The sequence below is a fragment of the Lontra canadensis genome, unplaced genomic scaffold (genome assembly GCF_010015895.1).
Source record: "Lontra canadensis isolate GAN:19392208 unplaced genomic scaffold, GSC_riverotter_1.0 scaffold94, whole genome shotgun sequence".
Classification (NCBI taxonomy): domain Eukaryota; kingdom Metazoa; phylum Chordata; class Mammalia; order Carnivora; family Mustelidae; genus Lontra; species Lontra canadensis.
In genome coordinates, this window is record NW_022631088.1 from 2,372,660 (window position 1) to 2,397,779 (window position 25,120).

Sequence of the window (25,120 nt, forward strand, 5' to 3'; positions counted from 1 at the left end):
GCTCAGTAGGCCCAGGGACCTGGACGGGCAGTCCGGGACGGCAGCAAGGGAGAGCCATGCTCGGGGGGGGGGGGGCTTCAACTCTAAGCCACTTGTGAGAGCCCTCAGGCGGACGATGTGTCACCCCAATAAACAGCGATACTGTTTCCAGCCCCCAGAGCTGCTGTGGTGTGTGACTCTTCCTTCCCACCCAGTCCAGACCCTAGCGGGGCCCAGGCAATGGTTTCCGGCAGTGTCCTGGGCCTTGTGAGGACCACTCGCCTTCTGGGCCCCGGAGAGTCCCTTTGCTCCCATGAGCAAGACCCCAGGCTCCCCCAGCGACTGTGTGGCTCTCTTTCTCCCCACCCGCTTCTTTCCCTCTTTGCACTGGAGTCACTTTGGAGAGGCGGAGGCTCCCTCAGAGTGGCTGGGCACTGCCTGAGGTCACAGGGACCTGAGAGGGCACTTGGGAGGCAGGGACGGTGCCACTCCTGCCGCTGGCTGCTGGCTTGGAACCCTAGAGGAGGCCGGGGGACTGGAGGACAGGAGGGGTGGGCAGAGAGGTGACTTTGTCTTCTCTGGAAACTTCCCTCCCAGGCAAACAGGCCAGAGGGTTGCCCCGTCTCAGGGCCTCCGCCTGCCTCTCTGAGGACACCCTGTGGCCCCTCTGAGAACTGCAGGTGGCTGACACGTCCCAGCCTCCCCGTGATTGCGGCAGGCAGGGTCTGTGACAGGCAGCTCCCTTTGTGTCCCCATCCCTCTCCTCCCTAGGATCGCACACGCTCCTCATCGCCAAGACACATCCTTCACAGTGCTGGTATTGATTGCAGAATGTCCCCAAAGAAGTCCCCCCACCCAGGCACTCTGTCCCTCGCCCTCCCACGGCGGGAGCAGAGACGGCAGCAGCGGCAACTTTCACAACAACCCTCTAGCTCCACCCGCCAGGCACTGTGGCCACTCTCTTTTGAGGTGAGGGAGGAAAACTTAGGATGGTGGCCATGACCTTACATACACTGAATGGGGCAGGGAACGAAGGTTTACGGGACACCATTGTGATTGTGGGCTCGACCTGTGCGCCTCAAGTGACCTAGTGAGATGGAGATATTGTCATTATCCATATTTCCCAGAAGGGAAGTTGAGACTCAGGTTACATGGCCTGGAACAGCCTGGATCAAGTCCTAAAAGACTTCTTCATCAGCAAGTGTCAGATACTCAAATGAACTTTCAGGTTGGCTCATGTAATGTTAAAAATCCAGGTGTGATTCTTTCCCCGCGGCTGGGTCCAGGTGTTGGAGAAATCAGGACTCTCTTTCCAACTCTGTTTTGATTCCCCTTTCTGGGAGGCCCACTGCTCGGCTGGCAATGTGACCGCCACCACCCCCCACAGCGAGTGTCCCTTTCTCAACAGTTCCAGCAAAGTCCAAAGCCTGCTTCTCACTGGTCTGAATGTGGTCACATTCTGGAACTACTCAGGGGCTGACTGTGCAGGCCTGTGACATGGGCCCATCCCTGGAGGGACATGGAGGTCACGCCCACCCAAACTAAGGAGGGCAGAGCTGTCTGAAGACAGGAAAATGCCAGGTCACAAGGGAAGAAGGCAGGAGGGGTGCTGGGCTGGCCCTGTCCTCCTCCTCCAAAGTCACGTGCCACCCAAACCAGGCCACCTCCTCAGTTGCCCAGTGTGTATGGGGAGAGCAGGGAGGGGTGAGGGGAGCTGGGACAGTCACAGGGAGCCTCCTAGGACAGGTACATGGCGGGGGGGAGGGAGGAGGGCTGAGGACCCCAGGCCCAGCAAAGTGCTGGGAAAATGGGCAGATGAGGCCTGAGCAGCACTGAGCTGGGGACCCATGGCCCTAGCCCCCACCAGGGCTGGTGTACCACCAGGGCTGAGCGGGCGGTGCCAGTGGTCCCCAAAAGAGGTCCTTGCCCACTGGGTGACAGAACCCCTCAGAAGCACCAAGAACCTTGGGAGTTCTCAGGGGAATGTTAGAACTAGTATATCAGTCAAAGGAGAGCCCCAGGTGTCATAGTTAGGACACATCACGCTCAGGGTTGTGCAAACACAGGGATGACCTCTGGTGAGCGGGCTGGGCAGAATGGCTCCTGGCCTCACCCAGGACAAGCAGGGCTTTGCAGTTAGGCCCAGCTTCCCTCCCCAGCCCTGGGCTACCCTCCTTCTCCAGATACTGGCGGTTCCAGAATCCTAGCGCATCCGCGTGCCCCACAGATGGCCCTGTTTACTGAGCAACACGTGGCTGGAGGGACGTCTGGGCTCGGCCTCCTCCAGGTGCGCCACCCAGGCGCACAAGGCCTGGCCCGGCCTCAGTCCTATCACCTCCCATCCACGGACAGACAACCCATGACCACCAGCCCCTGTCTTCCCCCGGGGTTCATACAGTGACCCATGTAGCCTGCCCTTGAATCAATGGCTTAAATATGAAACCATCAGCTGTCCCTCCATAGGACGCAGCCCGTCAGCATCAGCGCCCACACAGTGTGGCCTTCTCAGTGAGAGCAACATCTCCGCTCGGCAAGCAGAGGCAGCTTCCTGCTACGGCAAGAACACCGGGGGCCAAGGTGCATGAGGGGCCTGGTTCTGTCCTCCCAACACACACACACACACACGTGCACACACACGTGCCTGCCAGGACGATCCCAGAGACCTGATCCGTCAACCACCAGCCACGGGTGTCCGCGCCCGTGGACCCACCAGCCGGGTACCAGCTCTGTGAACAACTCCCCGTTCTCTGTGCTGCTGTGTCCCGCTCTGGAAAACAGGTCTAACTCCACACACCTGCCCCTCAGCTGTGGGTCCCACGCTCAACCCACGTGAGGTCAGTTGTTGAATTTGCAGCCCTCGCCACGGAGCCTGGCTGACGGGAACCGCTCCGTGAGCCCGTGCCCCGTGGGTTCTGACCCCGCCAGCTGTGAACGCAGCTTCTCAGGAAGGAGGCAGCACCCGCCAGCGGCCCGGTGGGGCTCCCTGGGCTCAGCTGGCCTCTGGCTCCGGCCTCCCAGCAGGCACGCGCCTTCCCCACCCAGCCAGGGCCTCAGGTGATGGAGGGGGCGCTAGCCAGTACCCTGGGTGCCCGTCCTCGGGACAGACTGGTGTTCACCTGTGTGCGCGCCCCGGGAGGCTGCCCTCCCATCGGGGCCCAGTCCGACGCTGCCGCTGGCCATCTGCTGGGGCGTGTTCTTAGCCTCTCCTTCCTCCACTTTCCCAACCTCACCCTGGCCCCAGCAGCTGCCACTTTCACAGGCCGGTTAGCTGAGAACTGAGAGTCGCCTACCTGGACGCTGCTGGCCATCCCGGTGCCTCGCAACGGGGACGCAGGCTCTCCTCCTGGCGCGGGGGGCGGGGGGGCGCAGGCGCAGGAGCGGTGCGAGGGGAGCCCTTCCCAGCCCCAGCCCTCTGTCTTATTAGCAGAGACGCGCTAATGAAAATTCACACCCGGGTGCTAACAAACACCGGGCCGCGGCCGCTCCGAGAGGGAGGCGAGGCTCTCCGCAGGGGAGGGCGCTGGCCAATGAGCTCCACTTACCTGTGAAAAGACTTGCTAATAACTTTAATTCCCCATCCTAAACCGCAGGGCCTTTGCCATGCAAACAGATTTTCTAAATTGGGCAGGCCCCTGGAAAGGCCTTCCCACTCGGCTCCGGTTAGGGTCCTGGGAGGGGAGGTGTGGGAAAGGGGGTGGTCAGCGGAGGTGTGAGGTCTGCCCCCCGCAGGGCCTCTGCTTTCGGATCCCACTCTCTGCGGCCAAATGCTGGCCAGGGTGCGCCCCGCCGCCTGAATGACACGGCCGTGCCGCCCGCCCGCTCTGAGTACCCCCCACCTTCCGGGCCCAGCCGAGCGCTGGAAAGGATCTCTGAGATGGTTTCAAAACAAACCTATCAGTATCCACGGCTAAACAGCCCCGGGTGTGTCCGTGCAGGGGGCCATCCCTGGGCGGTAAGAAGTACCAATGCCCGAAACCACGTGGCTAAACCCTGAAAATGCTCTGACAGGGGAAAGAAGCCGGACACCGGGGACTTCATGTTGTGTGGTTTCTCTCATGCAAAATGTCCGGAACAGGCAGATCGACGGAGGCGGGAAGGAGCGGAGTGTGCTGGGGTGGGGGGATGGCGTAATGGGGAAGTGCCTGCTAATGGGCACAGAGTTTCTTTGGGGGGTGGTGGAAATGTTCTCAGTTTAGGGGTGCCTGGGCGGCTTAGTCGGTTAAGCGTCTGCCTTTGGGTCCTGGGAATCGAGCCCCGCATCTGGGCTCCCTGCTCAGAGGGAGCCTGCTTCTTCCTCTCTGCCGCTCCCCCGTTTGTGCTCTTTCTCTCTCTTCAAATAAAATCTTAAAAAAAAAGTTCTCAATTCAGACAGTGGTGATGGGTGCATAACTCTATGAATACACTAAAACCACTGAATTATAAAGTTGAATTTGATGGTACATAAACTGTATCTCAATAAATCATTTATAAAAAAAATAAATACGAAGGCCTGTATTTCAAAGATGCTTGAGGGAGAGGGGAGAACTCAGTACCCATCCACAGAGGGCCTTTGGGCCAAGGCTACTTCCCTTGGCTCCCCCTCCACCCCCCTCCCCCCACCTCGCCGACATCTGACTGCTTCCTATACCCCTTGAGCAAGGCCAGGGTCAAGGCTTTCCTCTTCCCCATACAGCACATCCCTGATCAGAATCCAGCAGTGTAGTCAGGAGTGTGGTTCCAGGTCAGCTGTGTGGCTCCAGAGGCAACCCCCACGAGTCTCTCCACCCCAGCTAGGCCACCGGGAGGTCACAGTTACACGAACCAGGGACTGACTCACTGATGTTAGTTTATGTCCCTAAACCACCAGGGAGAGAAATCAGAGTGAAGGAGATGAAAAAAACCCCAAGGTCTAGGCCATGATGCTATAGCACAGGGGGAGAAAGGGCTTGGGACGCCTGACATGAACCCTTGGTAGCTGGTGTCCCCTCAGACCGCAGAGCTGGCAAAATCCTACTGGGGATGAGAACTCAGATTCTGAATTCATATCAGGACTCGAGTGCCCATCCTTGGTTTATTCTTCTGTAAGTTGGTGATTTGGGTATAAATTGTGTAAAGGACCTGATACACAGAAAGTACTAACAGCAACGTACTTTCTGCAGAGATCCTTGGTTTTACCCAACTTCCACCAGGTTCAAAGAAAGGATGGACAGACCCTCATATGCAGCAACTTCCCCTTCCAGACTGAACTTGGGGAATGGGAGATGCTAAGCCAGGGCTGGGGGCAAGGAGGAAAGGGTCTGAGCCAGTGTGCTCTGAGGGCTGAAGTCGGCAAGAGACCCTCTTGATTCTTCCAGGTTCTTCTTTGGAGAGGGGGAGGGAGCTTTGTGCCCGTGTAGAGGAAGAAGAACAGGTCAATGGACACCAGAACGTTTATTCACAAATAAATAAATACACACTAGGCAGGCACCCCCTGCCGGCCTCCCAGGGTCTACCTATAGGTCCCTCCATTGAGGGAGGGGCTGGGGAGGACCATCCTGGGTGGGGACAGGCTCTCCCTCTCAGGAACGCATATGCCAGTATCACCGGGGCCCCCTCCCAGGAAAGGGAGTCTGGAGAGCGGCCGTTTTGAAGGTGCTGAGGCCAAGAAGGCTTCAATGCTCATAGACAGGTGTCAGTTACAGGGCGTCACTTCAACGATTCAGGCGGGCGGCCACTCCAGCGGCGAAAGGGGCATCCAGGTCTCCAGCAGGGCCAGCACGTCTCCAGGAAAGAGCTGCGGGGAGGGAACAGTTTAACCATCCGCGCTGGCTGTCCCGTGTGGGTGTCCGTGCCCAGGGGGTTCCCCTCTCAGGGGACCTTTGGCGGGGAACAGGCCCCTGTTCCCGGAGCGTCCTCTCCCTCCCGTCCCCGCTTGAGCGCCCGGGGACACACCAGTTACACTACTCGGGACAGTACTCAGATCAGGCAGGCTGCCGGTGGGGGTGCCGCGGAGTGAGTGGCCCCGCAGGGGAGAGCTGCGCGCCCGGCACGAGGACAGCAGGTAGCGCCGCCCACGACGGCGCCGGGAGGGAGTCCCGCGCGGGAAGGAGGTACTCACCGGGGACGAGGGGTCCAGCTCCATGGCCTGCGATTCCGGACACGCCGCCTGGTCGTAGAGCACCGGCGGGTCTCGAGGCTCGGGAGCCGCTAGTGCTGCGGGACAGGCGGGCGAGGACTCCCACGTCGCGGCGGAGCCCGGCACTGGGGCGCGCGCCGGCACCTGCGCCTGCACAGGGCCGCCGTCGGGGCAGAGCGGACAGCCCCGAGGGGTCGCCGCGTCGCTGCGCCGCCGCCGCCGCCGCTGCTGCAGGCTCTCCTCGCTGAGGCCCAGCACGGCCGACAGGTGGCCGATGTAGCGGATGGCCAGGCGCAGCGTCTCGATCTTGGTGAGGGTCTGGCCGGCGGGCGCCACGGACGGCGGCAGGAAGCGGCGCAGCTCGTGCAGGGCGCGGGCGAGGGTGCGCATGCGCAGCTTCTCGCGCTCGCTGGCGCTCTGCCGCTGCCCGGAGCCCAGGCGGCTGCCGCGGGTGCCGCGCCTCCCCGCGCTCCCGGCTCTGGGGGCCGCGTGGGCGCCGGGCTGCCCGGGGCTCGGCTCGGGGCTGCCGGCCGGGACGCTGCCCCAGGAGTCCGGGGACGAGGCCGGGGAGCACCCGCAGTCCTTGTCGGAGGGCGGCAGGGGCCGAGCGGGGCCCCATCCTGGGGAGAGGAGCCAGGACTCGGAGAGCGGCGGGCACAGGGACTGGGCCATGGCGGCGGTGGCGCGTCTGCGGGCCGGCGGCCGGCGGCCGGCGACCGCTTTATCCAGAGCCCGAGGTGTGAAGTGGCCCCTTCCAGGCCGCATCAGCACTTCAAAGCGGGCTCGGGGGCCTGGAGGGGGCGGGGCCTGGCCCTTTGAACCAACGGGGGTGCCAAGGTGCGGGCCGAGGGCTGCCCCAGGTTGGCCTCACCTGGGTCCTCGAATGGGCACCTGGCCCAGCCGCTCGGGCTTTTGCCTGCACCTAGTGGCCCGAGCTGCCTGGCGTGTTGGGCCAGCTCAGGAGGTTAATGGAAGCGCAGTCAGGGAACTGGACGTATAGGACCTAGATTTGGGCTGCCTTCACCTGTTGGGACCTTATGCAGATTCTTAACGTTTTCTTGCAAATTTGTTCCCAGTTTGTACAATGGGGAGCCTTGGGGCATGCTGCAACCAGATCTGTAGAATCAGTAGGATGGGAACCCTGAATGGGGCCCTGATCCCTGCTAGAGGTGAGAGGAATAGTAACCCATTTCTGCTCCTGGACATGGCCTTACCCAGTGGTGGTGGTGGTCGTGGGACGGAGGAGGCAATATGCGGAAACTATCCCACCCCAGTCCAACAAGCTAGCCAAATCTGGTCAAGTTGCCAGACTGTCGGAGCTGGAGGAGGGGAAGCCTGATGCCCTCCAGGACACCCTCAGCCTGGCAGGATCCAGCTTGGCCTGCTGCCACCAGCTGCCACCACTGGCCTCTAGCTGGCATTCCACCACTTTGGGGCAGGCAGAGACTTTGCCACTGAAATGTGAGTGGACATAACACAGAAAAAGCATTTAACAAAATCCATACCCCTTCATGATAAAAATTCTCAGCCAGCTAGCAACAGAGGGGAACTTTCTCAACCTGATAACAGGCATCTACAAAGAACCCAAGGCTAATACCGTACTCCACAGTGCAAGACCGAATGCTTTCCCGTAATGCTGAGAACAAGGCAGGGATGTCTGCTCCTACCTGGGGCTACTTAGCATTGTCCTGGAGGGCCTAGCTTATGCAATAACAGAAGAGAAATAAAAGGCATACAGACTGGAAAGGAAGAAATAAAACTGTTTCCATTTATAGACGATATGATTGTCTATGTAGGAAATCTCAGAGGACCTATGCTGCCTGCCTGACCCCTCAGGAGTTTGAGTCTGTCCCTTGTCATAATAGCTACTCTGTGCACGGATGTATGTCCTCTGCCTAGACCCTGAAGTACCTGGTGTCTAGTATCGTGTCTTCAAGAGCCTTAGTCCTTCACATCTTTCAATGTGAGAGAGCTAATATTTCCCATCTCCATTTCCCATGGCTTCCAGCCCAGTGAGACTGATGGGTGAGCTGGTCTGTAGTAAAGGCAGCCAGGTGACTTGGTAACTTCCCTGTGGGTATCTCTGCTCACCACCATCCCTCCCCTCATTTCTTATCTTCTACTGCCCTTGGTCTCTTCTGCAGTCTGTCCCAGCAGCCCCAGAATTCTTATGCCCATGGTCACATCCAGGAGAGGCAATGCCAGCCCACCCTCGGAGAGAAAGGGAGGAACCCATTCCCTGGGTTGTGCTGTAGACCCATCTACTCCCAAGGAGAGCCTGCTCCAGGAGGGCCTTCCTCAGTGGGAAGCTGTCAGTGGGGTCTGGGCCTTTCGGACCCTTGTCAAGGGAGGCCTTCCTGGGGCTCCAGATCCAAGCCAAGAACCTGGCATTGCAGCCCAGCTGCTGGGCCCCTTCAATGTCATTGGGCCCAAGGGGACTAACAGTTGGCAACAGGTAGAGCGTGTCGTACACTTGGATGGGACGCGGTGCCGAGTAAAGTCAGGCAGGAGGGGTGGGATCCATGAGGGCTCTGGGCACCTTGTGGCCAACCTTCTGAATGTCAAAAAAAATCCCTCCAATTCCCACAGGATTCGGATTTCCACTTTGCAGCTGATCATTGAGAAAACTCAGGACCAAAAACGCCCAGGCAATCAGCCACCCTCTTGTTTCATTGTCGTCTCTTTGAGAATCCAATACGTGCCCATGGCTAGAAAGTCCAGAGCCCAACAAGCACGAGGGTTTAACAAAGTTCATTACTGTCCTGTCTCTGGGGCCTGCAGTTCCCAGTCCAGGGGAAACTGCCAGTATTGGTGTGTCGTTGGAATGACTCTTTATTCAGCACAGAATCAACTAGACACGTTTTGGACAACAGGCCATATGTGTAGGAGGTGGACTGTTTATCCTAAACACAGCTCTGGCTCCTGAGGATTCGCACACTGGGGACCTAAGATCTGACCTCCTTGGGCCCTTGCCTGGGAGGTACCAAGAGGCCTGGAGAAGGAAAGACACCGTGATGGAGCGCCTGTGACAGGAGAAGTTCTGCTGTCAGGCTGGGGGAGGGCTCAGAAGTCCCCCGGGCGAGTGTGGAGGCAAAGAGCCCCCAGAAAGGGCATGAGAGAGGTGCGGCAGATGGCAGGTCACCTCCGCCCCAACCTGGGGGGCCTCGGCCCCAGAGGCCGCCACCAGGGAGTCCCTCCCTCTCCTGCTGCCGCCCTGGGGGGGGTCTAAAGCCAGTGTGTGCAAGGGACATTGCCAGTGGGCCCAATGCAGCCAAGATCGGCCAGAGGAGGGACCCCCTCCCCAACCTGGAGCCTGGGCTCTATCTCCTCCTGCCAGTCGCCTTTCCCTTTCCCCCAGGCCTCTCTCACCTTTGATGTCCTTATCAGCCAGCCTCTCCTGTGGGCTCATTTGGGAGCTGCCCCAGTTAATGAGTTCTCCGGGCAGCAGGGCCTGCAGGCCCTCCTGCCGGGGTGAGGCCTTCACACCTCAGGGGCCTGTGTTTTGACAAGTGCCTGAGCCAGTGGCTCCTGCTCCCCTGGCCCGAGCCTGCCTTCGCCTGCCAACGTGTAAGGCTGGGAAATGAGGCCTGGGGGCAGCCCCACTGAGCAGAGGTAAGAGTTCAGTTGGGGCCCTTGGCCGGGGTGGGGGCAGGCAGGACAGGGCAGCTTCCTCTGGGACCCAGGGTAGAGCACATCGGACTCTATACAAGGCCTGGGTCTCAGCCTTCCCGCTAAGAAGACTCAACTGGCTCCTCAGGCCTAGGCCTGGGTCCTGGGTCCTGGATGCGGCCCCCTCCCACCTCCCAGCCTCCGTGCTCTCATTTCCCGGCCAGCCCTTCTGACACAGGAGTGCTAATCAAAGGTGCTATGTCAATACTCCTCTTGTGGCCCCTAATCCCTGTCCCCGCCGGAGCCAGAGGCCCCAGGAGAGGGAAGCAGCTCTTAGCATCCGCAGGGGCGTCTTCCCAGGAGGCTCCTCACAGAGGTGTCCCCGACGCCGGGGTCTTCCCACCAAACTCCAGCACCAGCCTGAGAGGCAGGGCCTTCAGGGTGGGGGCAGGGGCTGCTATTAACAAGCGGCCGCCTTGACACAGCCTAGGACACCCCCTCTGGAGTGTGGCCTGCCAGGCACCGCCTGTGTCCCGTGGAGAACTCACTCCCCATCCTCAGTCCCCAGCTTCTGCTCCTGAGCCACGGGGTAATGCCTGCCGTGTTGACATCATAAGGATCCAGTTGTCCTGCGTGGACTGGCCTTTGGCCACAGCCGTGGTCACGTTTGCTACCATCACCTGGGCCTGGCATGGCACTGGGCGTGGCTGGGTCACAGCTCTCCATCCTGCGGTGATGTGGCTGTCACTGCCTCCCTCTGCAGATGAGGGAATGGAGGTGTGGAGAGGTGGTCCTGTGTCACAAGGCAAACAGGGGCCGAGTTGGGACCCTTTTGCCTCAGCCTGGGTCAAAGCCTGTGTTCTGTCCTCCCCACCACTGGTCCTGTCTCCTCGGGAAGACGGGAGGGGCTCCTTTCCTCCCGAAGGCTGCCCCAAGAGGGAGGGTGCTGGTGTGGGGGAGACTCCCCCAGAATCCTCAAACACCCACAACATCTTGTCACAAGTCACAGGGACCCGTGGAGATAGAAGAAGGTTTCCATGCTCCCCCTGGACCTGTTCCACCAGAGCCCCTGGGGGGATGGAGCAGGAGAATGTGGGTGCGAAAAGTACAGTTGCCCCAGAATTATGAACCTCAGCCCCTTCCGAGCAGCAGCACCCTATAGTGGCCACGTCCCAATCCAGAGAGTGGAAAAGGCACAGATCCTAAGCCCCCGTGGGTCCCAGATGGATGAGGCCGTGGTCCCCTCGGGTCCCAGAGCAGTCAGGGGGCTCAGCAGGAAGGCGCCCGACTTCTCCTCCACCTCCTTCTTTCCCCCGCTAAGGCCCCCGAGGATCCCAGGGAGCCCCTTCCTACCAAGATCACCCCCTTTCCTCACACCTTTGGCTCCCGGAGCCTCCGAGTTGGCAAGCCATATGGAATGGATTATTCTGGACCCAAGGTAATCTGATTATCCTGGTCATGGGTCAGCTGGATGGGCAGCCAGTGGGAGTCACAGGAGGCAGAGGGGTGATGAGGAGGGAGGGGGTGGCAAGAAAGGAGAGAGATCTGGCGGATTCCAGGAAAGACTCCCGGGGAGATGCACAATCTCTGTGGTTCTGGGAGGGGGGCTGAGAACCCGGGGTACGCAGATCGCGCCGCTCTTCGGGGAGTCACACTTACACTCCTCTGCTTCACCTGGGTAAGTGGAGGAAGAGCTAAGCTTTATAGTGTAATGTGGGGAAACTAAGGCAGAAAGGGGTTAGGGAGCTGAACTAGCCCAGAGCCGAGATGCAGACATGTGAATGGGGGCGAGGGGCGGGGCGCGGATCCTGTCACATGGCACCTTGGTTTCTCCAACTGTAAAAAGGAGTCTAGACCTGCCGACTGCCTGCTGAGATGTTCGGGGAGACTGTACGCCCTGCTTAGAAGGCTCCCATCTCTGGCCAGCGGGTTGACCCTGGGTCCACGGGAGTAGACCGGGTCCACGAATTCCCAGCCATCACCAGCAGAGGGCACTGCCCAGCCACCCAGGTAACGGGGATATGAGCAGGGCACACCTACGTCCAGGAGTCAGGGGCCTCTTCCTAGGGCCAGGGCCAGGGCCTGGGTGCGGTGGGTGGGCTGATGGGCACCAGGAACCGGAGATGCGGGGCTGGCTTCGGAAGTGGGTGAAGCCACGCAGCGTCCCCCTCGCTCCCACTGACCCCATTCTCACTGCTGGGGGGCTATGGGAAGCTTTCGTTCTGGCCTCGCTACCCTCCACGCTGCCAGGTGCGGCCTGTGGCACCAAGGCTGACATTTAGGGACAATTGTTTCTCACACAGCAAACGGGTTATTGACTTGGGGAGTGCGGCCACCTCCCTTAGTTTACTTTCTGTGAATGCAAGCTGCTGCGTCTCCCTGTGCAGGCAGGACCCGTGACTCACTGAGGGTTGGCCCTGTCAGGCTACCGTGCCCGTGTAAACTCGGGGACAACTGAGGGGACACAGACTCACTCTTCCACATCCCCACGTTAGCCGGGCCTGCGGCCCAGGAGCAAACCGTGCCAGGCTCACCTCCTGTCCTGAGCCCCAGGGCTGTCAGAAGGCAGGACTTGCCTCACTCTGGGCTGATCTTAGCCCCTGAGGCCCAGGGCCCTGGCTCGGCCCCTGGACTCCACTGACTCCTAAAAAACAAACAAACAGAAACATGAAACAAGCTTCCTTCCTTTAAAAAAAAAAAAAAGTGGGTGAAGTCAGCTCAGTGCCAGTGTGATGGGCTGTGTGACTCCCAGCCGGGCCACTTGCCCTCTCTGGAGCCCTGTGTGCTCATCTGGCCGCTGGGAAAAACATGCATCTGTGTGCAGAGAAGCAGCGCAAGATCGAGCCCAGAGGAATGAGGAGAAGAGGAAGGGGTCAGGAGGGCAGGGCCCAAGCAGGTCTCCCCGGGCCCCTGACCTTCCTTATATACTCGCAGGAGCAAAGTCTGAAAAAAGACCCCAAGTTGACGGAAACTCTAGACAGGGGATGTGTTGGGCTCCGTGCCCTTGCCAAGTCCCTGGTAAGGATTTGCAGGTCCAGCTCAGCTGCCAACTTAGGACACCAGCCCCTACAGAAAGCACAAGGTGGAGCTTCCTCCAGGCAGGATTCACGGCTTGCAGATCACACCACCCCTCCCTGTGCTGACTGCTCACAACAACACGGTGAGGTGACAAGACAGTGATGAGCCCCTGCCAGGTCACTGTGGTTCAGGCCCTCAGCCAACTCCAAGGGCAGAGGAAGCAAGGGAAAGAGGGTGCCCGCAGAGGTACCTGACTTCAGGCCCAGTAAAAAGCAGAGTAGGGGCTCCTAGGACTGAGCTGGAATGCCTGGCTGGGACCTGGGGAGTGAGAAGCCTTTCGGCAGAGGATTCTTTGCCAGAGACTGGGGGACAGGGATGTCCCCAGACATAGTGGAGAACATCTAGGGGGAAGGGACAGAACTTAAATTGATCAGATATGAAATCATGTGGGAGAAGGGTCTTACGAGGTGAGTACTGGTTATTTGTGAAAGGATGAACCCACCCTCAGTTCTAGAATTTCCCCCACCAAGAGAAATCTAAGATCCAGCCCCTGCCCTGGGAGAACACAGAGCGCCCGTCACGGCGCAGGTGGCCAGGATAGCTGGGCACCCCAAACCAGCTGAGCCTCGAGAGCCCACCTCCAGGGCTCCCCAAGGCCGCCTGCAACTTCAGAACAGCTTCAGAACCTCTGCCCAGAGGGTGCCCTGATGGGAATTCATTCTGCTTAGAAAAGATTAAAGGCACAGAAAAACCAAGTCCCAGAAAAACCCATTCAGCAGCACACCACTGATAGACGCACAAACAGAACAGAGACCTGAAGCCCAGCCCCCGCACGGACAGGCGTCTGGTGGTGCCAGGCGAGTTCCGGGGGTCCACTGCGTGCATGCGTGTCTGTGCACAGCCCCGGTCTCGGGGCACCTACCCAATCTCCAACAGCGTCCCAGGACTTAGCCCAAACTTGTTTGCATTCCAGCAGGTGGGCCCATGCCCCCTGGTGGCTTCTGGGGTCAGAAGACTTCGTCTTCCCTCCCAGATTCTGGGTCGCAGGAGTGCGTGGCCCTCACTGTCCCCTTCTGTCCTTTCCCAGAGCTGCAGGAGCACAAGTGGTCGCTTCTCTCCAGCCAGGCAGGCAGGCAAGACGTCTGGAGCCCCACATGCCAAACCCATGATGCTCCAGCTAATCCTCCTAGCAAGAGCACCCATTCCATAGAGGAGGAGACCAAGGCTTGAGGGATGGAGCCCAGGCATGGCTGGCCATAGGCCTGAGCCCCCTCCACTGGGCCTTGCTGCCCCGGGAGCTGGACTAGGCAGTCCTGGGGCCTCGGCACGCCCTCTCACGCCAGCCTCCCTGGATCAGCGGTCTTGGAGAAGGGCACCGGGCCGGCTGCGCAGCTTCTGCCCCTCTCCTTACTCAGAATGTCTGTGTTCCCACTGCCTCCCTCCCTAGGAGTCCCAGCTCCCCAGTCAGTAGCCTTTTGAACCCCCACCTCCTCCCGCTTGCTAGTCCTCTGCCTCTCCCACCTCTCTGGGCGGGGGCCCCAGCCTACCTGCACTGCCCGGAGCTGGGGGGCGGGGGGTGGCTTCCCACTCCCAGATGCGTGCGCCCACATCGTCCCTCTGCCAGGAAGGCCACACCTCTGCTTGGAGAATACCCACAACTCTGGGTCTCCTCCCCACTTCCTCCTGGGTCCTGCCCTGATCACTTGGCTGGGTCGTGCCCCTCTGTGGCCCTGGGCTCCCGGCACACTAGGCCAAGTTCTGGATTCCCAGAGGGCTCCCCTCGGTCTGGGGCAGAGTTTCCCCATCGTGCCTGGTGCCTGGCCTCCGTGGATCTGAATCCTGACTCTGGGGCATGAAGGCTGAGGAGCTGACTTCTCTGGGCCTGGCCTGTCCAAGCATGGGGAGAACGACAGGCTGGAAGTCGTGGGAGCTGAGCAGTGATGAGGCTACAGCAGGTGGTGGTGGGCACGGTGCGGTCTGGAAGGGCTCAGAAGACCGGGCAGTCAGGAGGCCCTGTCAGGATGACCTTGCCCAGGTGGCTTCGGTCTCTGGGCCCCCTGGTGACACTGATGGCACTGCCGGGCAGGACCTTGTCATGCACCAGCCCCCAGAACCAGGAGAGGGGACAGGGGCTCCTGTCTTCCCCCACTCCCCGCTTCCTCCTCCCCATCCCCAGGACACAGGCCCTCCCTCCTCCCTGGGCCTCCTGGGTGGGGACCTGCAGCCTCCCACCCCCACCCCAGAAGGGCTTTCTGGGGTTTCTGAGAGGACCTGCTGCCTGTTTTGGAGGCCCCCGAACACCACGGTTCCCAAGTTGACACCTTCCGCCCAGGGGGAGGTGGCCTTGTGTCAACAGGCCGAGAGGAGGTGTGAAGGCGGCCACAGTGGCCCGGGGGCGGGGGGGCTGGCCTGGCCCTTTCTGCTCCCCGGTAATGAGAATACCACACGCCGCTGCAGCCCTCGTGTGCCCAGCCTCTCCTTCCCTCCCGTGTTCCCACACCCAGGGCTTGGCAGGAACCCTAGGGGGAAGCAGGCGAAGAAGACCTAGAGGGCAGAGGCCAGGCCTTCCCCATGCTCCGGGTGCTCGGACCTGCTCCCGGGGGCCCTGCACGGCCTGCCCAGGGGAAAGAGCAGCTGCGGGACTTCCAGGAGCAGGGCTGGGGGCGAACAGACGGGGGGGCCTGTGCTGAGACGCCAGGAGCAGTGTCAGGGTTGCTGAGGACCTGGGAGGCCTCGGTGTGCACCCCCCGCCCAAGACAGCCTGCAGGGGCCCCCGTGGCTCCTCGCCCTCATATATCCGGGAGCCCTGAGGCGGCTGCCCCACCCTCTCCCTCATTCTTGGCCTCAGCTCTGAAAGTACCTCAGGGGTTGTCATGTCCAATCCCCTCGTTTTATGGGGCTTGTCGGTGTTGGCAGAGGCAGGCACAGCCATCCATCCCAGCTCCTGCCTGTGCCTAGCGTGTACTCATCTGGCCTCTTCTTGATCACCTCCACAAACAGGCCGCTCACTCCCTCATAAGACAGATCTTCCCATCTTAGGAAGTTCTTCAGTCTCACTGGAGTTACTTCCTTCCAGGCACCCGGACACAACCATCCTATCCTATCCTGAAGTTTGTGTTTTGTGCACAAAACATCCCCAAGTCCTTCGACGATTTCTCTGGTGACCTGGCTTGAAGCCTTGTCACTAACCTTGCCGTCCATGGCTAGGGCCTGTTTCTTTCCATCATGAATAATGGCCCCCACATTTGACCACTTACTTGGGCAATGACCATCCTGCAGAGCGAACAAGAAACAGTCACCTCTTTGACTGAAGACCCTGTTTCTCGAAAATGGAATGACCTTGTTTTCCACGCGTGCTGCTGGTTACGAGCCACCCGACCCCCAAACTGTGGGAGGATTCGTGGAGCTCTGGGGATCCTACCTTATTCGATCTGGTAGGGCTGCTCCTGCCTGTCAGCCTCTCTCTAGATCCTGGCTGTTATCCAATTCGCTTGCTGCGATGGACGCTACACCCACGTAGACCAATTCATATCTTCATTCAAGGTCATAACAATGCCCTTGACGAGGCTGGGAAGAGAGCCGGTGGCAGCGCCGCCGCAGACCTTCCTCCGGGTGGACACGCAGCCACTCATCTGTGGGAACATCGAGTCTGTTATGAGCTCACTCAACCACCATCCAGCTCGTGGCCCTATTTGTTGACAGGGATACCCTGGCACTTCTTCCTTATAAGAATCATGTGTGGCCGCTCATGTACACCCGAGTGTCAATGACTTGGACAAACTGGTGATTTGTTTTCTCTCACATTGAAGAAATTCAGGGACACACAGTGCTGGGCTGGTATGGTGCTTACACATAGCCCTCCGTGCCCCAGGCTTCTGTCAGCCCCGTCATCCTCAGTGGACTTCTGTCCTTGGGACCGTTTCGGTGTCACCAAATGGTTGCTTAAGTTCCAGCCATCGTATGTTCCAGGAAGAAAACATAAGGGGTTAGGAAACATGGGAGTGTACCTCTCTGCTTTAAAGAGCTTTCCTAGGGGCCCCTGGGTGGCTCAGAGGGTTAAAGCCTCTGCCTTTGGCTCGGGTCGTGATCCCAGGGTCCTGGGATGGAGCCCCACATCGGGGAGCCTGCTTCCTCCTCTCTCTCTGCCTGCCTCTCTGCCTGCTTGTGATCTCTCTGTCAAATAAATAAATAAAATCTTTAAAAAAAAAAAAAAGATATAAGAACAGAGGCTGTAACAGATGCTATGTGTGCAACTAGAAGGGTCTGCCATACCCGTGAACTTTCTACTGACCATGTTTCCCTGACCTAACCACCTCTTCCTCCCAGCACAGGAAGGAGAGGGTGAACCCAGAGCCAGTGGCCTGCTAAGGCCCAGAAGTTAATCACCTTTTCCAAGAGCATACAGCTGCGGATGTCCCTCCTTCCAACAGGAGAGTAGGATGAGGAAGGGAGGAGAGCCCCCTGTGGGGCAGGGCCCAGACCCAGCTTGCTCACCAAGCACCATGCACCTAGGGCAGGTTCCTGCATAGAGGGAGAAAGGCTTGTGGGTTCCAGAAACAAGCTGGACAAGCACCTGGGCCAGGATCTGGCCCATCAGAAGCAGGTTCAGATCCTCCATTTCCTAGCCTTGGCTGGGCTGGGCTGGTGGGCTCTGGATCCAGGCATCTGAGCTTTCCCGTTCCCTCTGCCCTGCAGCTGTGGTGACCCCTGCTGCCGGCCAGGGGCTGGAGAGCCCTGCTAAGGACCATCACCCCACCATCCTCAGTCCACAGAGGAAAAGGGTGGCAGGTAGAGGAGGGGGATGGGGCAGGATGCGCCTGGCCTGGTGCTGGAGTCTCGGGAACAGAAACAATCGCCTTCTTCTAGGGCCAAGACTAAAAGACCCCAGCGCCCTTACCCCGCTCCCCCCGCCTAGTCCTTTACCTACTTCATCCTGCTGCCCCTGAACTTGCCATAAGCAAGACTCACACATGTAGCCTCTGTGCTGAGCACTATGACAGGCGTCATGTTTATTTACCCCAACAGTCACCCTGGAAACCAGAATCCTCCCCTTCGGAGATGAGAAAACACACTGAGTTGCCCACGTTCTCACGGCTTAGAAGGGGTGGGGCTGGGACTCTAAGCCCACGGCAGTCCGATTCCACGGCCCAGCCTCCTCACCATCAAGCAGCACGGCCTCCCTGTGCTAAGCGCAGGCCCAGTGAGGCGGGGCGGGGGGGGGGGCGGGATTCACTTTGGCTTCCCCTCCTGATGAATGGGGCTGGTCGACAGTGCGTCCCCGCGCTTCCAGAGCCTGGCTGAGGGGCCTGGTGAAGAACCCGGCTAGAACCTACAGTCCAGCGTCCCAGTCAGTGTGAGGCCTGGGCTCCGGGGCCAGCCCAGACCCAGAGAGGAGGCCAGGCTATCCTAGCGAGGGAAGTAGAGCAAGCAGGGGGTTGGCTCTGCGCTGGTGGTGGCTCCCTTACTCACCAAATCCTTTCACAGGAAACCCCTCCCGGCTGGCTCTGAGGGCGGGCATAATCCTGGATTTTGGACCCTTCCTGGAGGTCACAAGGCCATTCCACCTCTCCAGCTCTACCTGCCTGTGCACAAAGCAGTGTTATTTGGCAAAAAATAAACACACACTAATGATGCATCGGTAAGAAAAAAAAAAAAAGATGCATCAGTAGGAGCCTGACCGGGGCACACAGGCTATAGAATATGATAGAAGAATTAACAGAGATGAGTCAGAAACTCGATACCAGCAGCACATTCATCTGAAACTTCAGGATCCAGATCAGGAAACACACATGAAACCTGACGGATCTTGTCTGTCCCTCTCAGTTACACATAAAACAATTCGGTTTTATTTTTGTTTTATAAACAAGCCGGTACAGCCCTGAGTGCAACTGAAAAAGTGTAGGATCGACTGTTTTCTAAGTCCCCGCCACCCTTAGGAAAAAATTAGGTTTTTGTTGTTGTTGTTCTAACTTGGTTTAAATCCTTTTAAGTCGTACTGTGTGACTTCCTGCTTCTTTCCAGAGAAAAGCCTGCTTGGATTCAAGGTCACTGTTAAGTGAGTCACCATTTTCCCATGCTGTGGACAAACTAGAAATTTCCTCTGCTCCTTCACGGCAGCTAGGATCACCTAAACAGGGGTTGCCCTGACCAGCGTCGTTCAATGCCAATTATTCCCTCAACATCAAGTTAGAGCGGTGACTTGGGCACATTTTCTCTGATACTTTAAAAAAAAAAAAAAAAAGTCCTGAGCAGAAAGTGGTGTCATCTCCTCACTGAAGGTTTGTCTGCGCCTCCTGCCATTTTCCTTCCGGTTACAGTGATCTGCTCTAATGTTCGTATAATGTTTAAATGTTCATCCATTTAAATCGCCTATGACCCTCTAGGAGTCGGCTGGTTCTCTCCTGACAGGGGTTGCCGTAAGACATGCTGTTGACTGAAACAAAGCAAGTGACAGGGCCCCCCAGGGGCGCTCAGCCAGCTAAGCTTCCCACTCTTGATTTCAGCTCAGTTCATGATCTCAGGATCGTGGGATCGAGCCCTGCATCAGGCTCGGTGCTGGGCGTGGAGCCTGCTTGGGGTTCTCCCTCTCCCTCTCCCTCTGCCTGCCGGGGAACACCTCCCTGCTCACCGGGGGGGTCTGCTTCTCCCCCTGCCTCTGCTCCACCCCACCCCCTCCACCATTCATACGTCTTCCTGCTCTCTCAAATAAATAAAACCTTAAAAAAAAGAGAGAGAGAGAGAAAGAAAGAAAAGCAACTTACAAACGGGCCGCGATGTTGCCTCATTTACATACGTGGCCGTGTGGGCCCGGTGTGGAGCCGCACGTGACAACCTGAGAGCTGCTACCTTTGCTGAGGGACCCTAGCTTTACCTGTAACGCTCCCACTGTGGCCAAAGAGAATGTATTCCTTATGTAATTTGTGTAACTAAATGTTTCTTTGTAGGCACAAATACTACAAGGCCATTATTTATTACTTCAAGCGGATACAAAGCCATCTACCCCAGAAACATCATCATGTTGACCTTCCGTTACTGATGGCCCGCTTTTTTTTTTTCCCCCCACATCACATTTCTGCTCTAAGGTCCATCTGGCAATCCTACTTCTTAGCCTGGCCCCAGCCAAGCTGTGCTCCCGCTTTCCACATCAGCACCGCTGCACGCTGTCCAGGAAGGCCCTTAGCAAGTCCCACTGCCAGGCCTTTCCTTAAGCAGTTCCCGAAGCCCGAATGCTCCCTACCTGCCTCTCTCCTTAACCAAGTCCTACTCATGGTTCAAGGTCCAGTGGCAACCTCTCCAGTCCTGTGGCCACCTCTCCAGTCCTGTGGCCAGAGCCCTATAGCCCCTGGCCCTCATCTGGCCCTTAGCCTCCGAGTTCAGCCCTTTCTCCGAAGATCACAAAGGACACTGATGCCTCCGTTAAACTGTCATCACTGCTGACTGCTATCTCCAGGTTTATATTATGAGATTGTAACAACGGTCCTACGAGTTGATACTATAATCATTATTTATAGAGCCCAAGTTCAAGCTCAGACAGGTTAAAGGCCCAGCCCAAGGGCACACAGCCAGTTAGGGAACACAGCCTGTTCACTTGCCTCTCAGCACAAACCTGAAATGTCATGAGAGCCGAGACCACAACTAACTTGTTCGTGCTGGTGTGCCTGACCTTTACCAGTCGCTAAATAAATACGAAGTAAATGACTAATGGCTGCAGCGTCTGGAAATGTAAGCACCTTCCTTATGGAGTGATAGCGGCAAACATTCCGCTCACCTGCCGGGCCCAGAACTGAACGGTTCCAGATGGTTCCGCTGAGTACCAGCAGACACCCCAGGTGGTGGGTGGTCTGTAGTATTAATGCTAGGAGATTGAAGGAAACTTGTCAGAAGACGTAAGTAACTTGTCCCAGGTCACACAGCAAATCGACTCAGGCCTGCCTGGGGGGCTCACCTTCCCCTATTTTCATCACCCACTGCTTCCTATCCCTCTTCTCCAGGCTGCTCTAGTTTTCAGGGGCGGAAACTATCTGTGGGCAGTGAGATGACTTTCCTCCCACTATTCAGCAAACCAGCCAGTGTAGGTTCTGGGAGCAAACCAGGGACAATGCACCTGTATGTCCCCCTACTTCCACCCCACCCCCCATCACTGTGGACACATCCCTCGGGGCTTGTCTTGCCGCCTTATCCAGCACACTTGTAGACAGTGAGTGGAAGTTACTGGACACCCGCCCCCTCCCACTGGGAGGCTAGTGATGAGAGAGGCGGTCCCTCTTTACATGGGTCCACTCTTCACATGACGGACCGCCTGGCCATCCCTAACAATGGCACTGCCCACCCCTGTCGGGCCTGGGCACTCACCACGCACGAGCCCGGGTGGGTGGGAACTCGGTGAGAAGCTTAGCAGCTCCATCCAGATGCGAATTGTCCCTCCCACACTTCCCGGGCTGCAGGGGCCTCCATTAGAGCCCCCGAGGAGTCAGAATCCACACCTCCGCAAATGGGCCCGCTTTCCCAAGGCCCCCCTGCCCAGGCCTTCCCTGGGCTCTGTGGGTTTTGACACCTCTCTGTAACCTGGCAGGGGGCCACCTCTCACCTTTGGTCCAGATAAAAGCTCAGGCCTGGAGGTGGCCGGCCCAGCCTCCCAGAGCCCACTACAGCCCCGGCCATGGCCCAGTCCCCTCCTCTGCACAGCCTCCTGGGCCACGACCACTGGATCTTGCCCCAGGGCTGGGGCTGGGCCGGCCACCCGGACTCCACGTCCCCTGCCTCCTCCTCAGACTCGTCGGGCTCGTGCCCCTGCGACGGCGCCCGCGGCCCCTCGCAGCCCGCGCTCCCAGCCCGCAGCGCCCGCGCTGCAGAGGCCGCCCCGACCGCACCAGGACGACCCCGCAGCGGGCCGGCGGGCGGGCAGCGGCAGAGCGCCAGCGAGCGCGAGAAGCTGCGCATGCGCACCCTCGCCCGCGCCCTGCACGAGCTGCGCCGCTTCCTGCCGCCGTCCGTGGCGCCCGCCGGCCAGACCCTCACCAAGATCGAGACGCTGCGCCTGGCCATCCGCTACATCGGCCACCTGTCTGCCGTGCTGGGCCTCAGCGAGGAGAGCCTGCAGCAGCGGCGGCGGCGGCGGCGCAGCGACGCGGCGACCCCTCGGGGCTGTCCGCTCTGCCCCGACGGCGGCCCCGCGCAGGCGCAGACGCAGGTGCAGGCGCAGGTGCCGGCGCGCGCCCCGGTCCTGGGCTCCGCCGCGACGTGGGGGTCCCCGCCCTCCTGTCCCGTAGCACTAGCGGCGCCAGAGCTCCTGGGGAGCAGGGTGCCCGACGTGGATCCCTGGGTTACACCCCCTTACTGCCCTGCGACGCAGTCGCCCACGCAACTCTCCCAAGGGCCAGCCCCTGAGACGGCCCTTTGGACAGCGCCCCAGGCCTGGTCCGGAACGCAGACGTCCCCAGAACCTAGGAACCAGGCCGTGCCCTGGACGCCGCCCCGCGCTGTCCCGGAGCTTGCCGTATACCAGGTATGCGTGCAATCCCATGCCGCTCCTCTCGGGGTCGTCCCTGGGTTCATTGGGAGATGGAGGGAGTGGGTAGGCTCCAGTCTGCAGACACTGTCGTGCTCTTTAGATCCTGGTTTATCTAATCCAACCAAGTTAGGGTTAGAGAGAAGGTGAAGGGAGTGTGGAGAGGACCCTAACCTTCTGGGGAATGAGGTGGGGTCCCAGGTCATTAAGGACACCACCACGGAGAAGTCTTCTCAACCACGTTAAAGAGGGGGGATCCTCGGACTTGCTCCGGAGGCAAGATGAAAGGTAGCGAGAGGTCCTAGCAGGGAATTCGCTCCAAGTGCTCCACTAAGGTTTGGGGTGAAGGGAGTCTAGCCAGCATCAGGGGCGGTGACTGCCAGAGTAGATGGGCTTGGAGCTGGTGACCTCCTTGCTTCCTTTAAGCTTCATTTTTTCGTGAGGCCCATGAGTGGATGAATCATGGTCCATAAAAGAGCATATTAAGAACCAAAATTTACTGCTTGATTGCTGTTTGCCCAACACCGTTCTTGGTGCTGTACATGTACTAACTCAGCCAGCCCTCCAGCAACCCTGTGTGGTCGATACTGTTATCATCACCACCATTTTACAGATGAGAAAACTGAATAAAAGAGGTTGAGTTCTTAAAACCAGTTAGCAGCAGAGGTGGGATTTGAACCCCTGGAGCGTATCCCCAGAGCTTCACCATTTTGCTTCACTGCATCCATGGTACCCAGAGCTGTCCAGAAGCTGCCAGCCACGCTCCAGGGAGCATCCAGGTTCAAGGTCTCAGGACATCAGGCGGTGGGGCACTAACCAGCTGCTTCTGTCTCTCCTGCAGAGTATCGCTGTGTCTCCAGAATCCTGTCTGTTGCCAGAAACCCCACCCCTCCTGTCCCGCCCAGCATGCCAGAGACTCCAACCTCAGGCCCCGTGGGGATGCTGGAGTCACAGTGCCGACGTGCTCTCCAGCTCAGAGGACCAGGGAACAGTCCCTGGCTTCCAGCTTGGTGACCAAAGCCCTTCCCAGAGCTCAGGCCTGCAGCTCAGTGGCTGCCCTGAACTTTGGCAAGAAGATTTGGAGGGGGGCCACCTGGGCATCTTCTAATAGCCTTGTCTGTCCCCTTGTCAGCCAGGAATCAGCCCTCTGGTGTGCAGTGGCCCCCTCCTTTGCTACGTGCTGTGGTCTTCAAGCTGTTTTTAAGCCAAAGACCTCTTTTCCAAGTGATGTCTTCCACGGATGTAGTGTTCGAAACAGAGCGTGGGGGGCTGCCCTGGCTAGAGTCGGGGCTGGGGGAGTGACCTCTACTCCCAGGAACCCCCCAAAACGACCAGTGTCTGCAGAGCACGGCTAAGGAGCAGGAAGGTGCTGGCCGTTTGGCCACAGAGTAGGCCAGGCTGGGACTGCCAGGGGCGTGGGTTCTGGGGGTGGGGGAAGGGGGAGAGAAACCTGTACGCTTGGATTTTTGTACTTCTTTTAAAAACAACAAAAATGTGGGCTTGGTCTGTTTTTCTTCCATCAACCTGGATTTTTATTGCCTTTGGAAAAGGAAGAATGTTCCCATCCTGCAGGGAACTGTCCTGAGGCTCTCCACCCCCCCCCACCCCCCACCTACCCTCTCCACCCTCCAGCTCCCCTCCCACTCCACCCCCGCCCCCAGCATCTAGGCCTCCTGAGGTTGCATGTGCCCTCCCACGCCACTATGGCAAGTCTTTATCTCCAGGGGCTGCCCTTGGCCTGCTGTGCGTGGTGGCACAAGTGGGGGTTCACGTTTGAGCCTGTTTGCTTGCCTCCAACCCATCACCACGCCCTTGTCCTTTCCTCTGCACGCATTCCCGCTGACGCAAAGGGCTCTTTCACAATTATGGCGAAGCGTTTTTGAAGGATGCATGGTGGTTCGCCTCCACAAGCGAGGCCTGGCGTATTTGTTCCGAGGGCTGCCATGAGGAAATGGTGCGCATGGGGTGGCTTGGAGAACAGAAACACCATTTTCTCACAGTTCAGGAGGTTAGCGTCCAAGGTCCGTGTCAGAGGGGTTGGCTTTCAGATGGCCGCCTTCTCTGTGTGTCCTCACGTAGTTACACTGGGTCTCTGTGCCTGGCTCAGCCATTCTGGTAAGGCCCCCAGTCATACTGGATTAGGGGCCCCTCCCCGCCATGAGAGCTTCTTACCTCTTTATAAGCGCTCTCTCCAAATACATTCTCGTTCTGAGGTCCTGGGGGCTAGAACTTGCCCGTGGATGTTGGGGGAACACAGTTCAGCCCAGAATACCCAGTGCGAGGTGCCAGGGAGAAAACAGCCCCCAACTAACAGGTGGATTAGAGGAAAGTAAGCCGTTAAAGCCCGGGTTGAGCATGGGAATGTAATAAGTTACTTAGGGACCAGAGAGGATGTGACAGCTGGTGGAAGGTGGGTCTGACCACGCTCTCTTCCTTGAGTTACCCAATCATGTTAATGCTGTGCATTGGTTTAAGCTGCCTTGAGTAAGGATAAGCTGCACCTCCAGAATCTGGAGGAAAAGAATTGCCACCCGCGGTCCGTTGACAATGGCCGCCATGGGCTGGAGCCAACCATGGTAGTGACTTCATTGTGTCTCTACTGGCCAGGGTAGGGGAGAACGGCAGGATGTCGGGGGTGGGTATTGAAGGGTGTTTGCCAAGAGGGGTGAGTGGGGAGTGACCCAGGCAGAAGAAACAGCGCGTCCAGAGTTGACAGAGGTGATGAATAGGGTGGGAAAAGGAGCTCATAGACAAGGTTGTGGGGACCCCGTATGGCCTCTTTCTTGGATGATGAGGAGGCACTGAAGTCAGGGGACTCAGAAGGAGTTGGTCAGAGGCGCAGGTGGTCCCTTTGGCTGCGTGGCCACAAAGGAGCCGGGCAGGGAGGCCATGGTCACGGTGCCAGGCTAGAG

The 25,120-nt window shown here is 58.7% G+C and overlaps 2 protein-coding genes across 2 annotated transcripts; one reads left to right on the top strand and one right to left on the bottom strand.

Annotated features, from left to right (window-relative positions):
* Positions 1-5,450: 5,450 nt before the first annotated feature.
* Positions 5,451-6,745, bottom strand: MESP1 (mesoderm posterior bHLH transcription factor 1). The gene is made up of 2 exons (XM_032836884.1): positions 6,056-6,745; positions 5,451-5,731 (listed from the first exon to the last, which is right to left on the bottom strand). The coding sequence occupies exons 1-2, from the start codon at positions 6,743-6,745 to the stop codon at positions 5,657-5,659; spliced, it is 765 nt and encodes a 254-aa protein (XP_032692775.1). The 3' UTR covers positions 5,451-5,656.
* Positions 6,746-21,359: 14,614 nt separating this feature from the next.
* Positions 21,360-23,475, top strand: MESP2 (mesoderm posterior bHLH transcription factor 2). Its single transcript, XM_032836853.1, has 2 exons — positions 21,360-22,205; positions 23,050-23,475. The coding sequence occupies exons 1-2, from the start codon at positions 21,360-21,362 to the stop codon at positions 23,314-23,316; spliced, it is 1,113 nt and encodes a 370-aa protein (XP_032692744.1). The 3' UTR covers positions 23,317-23,475.
* Positions 23,476-25,120: the final 1,645 nt, after the last annotated feature.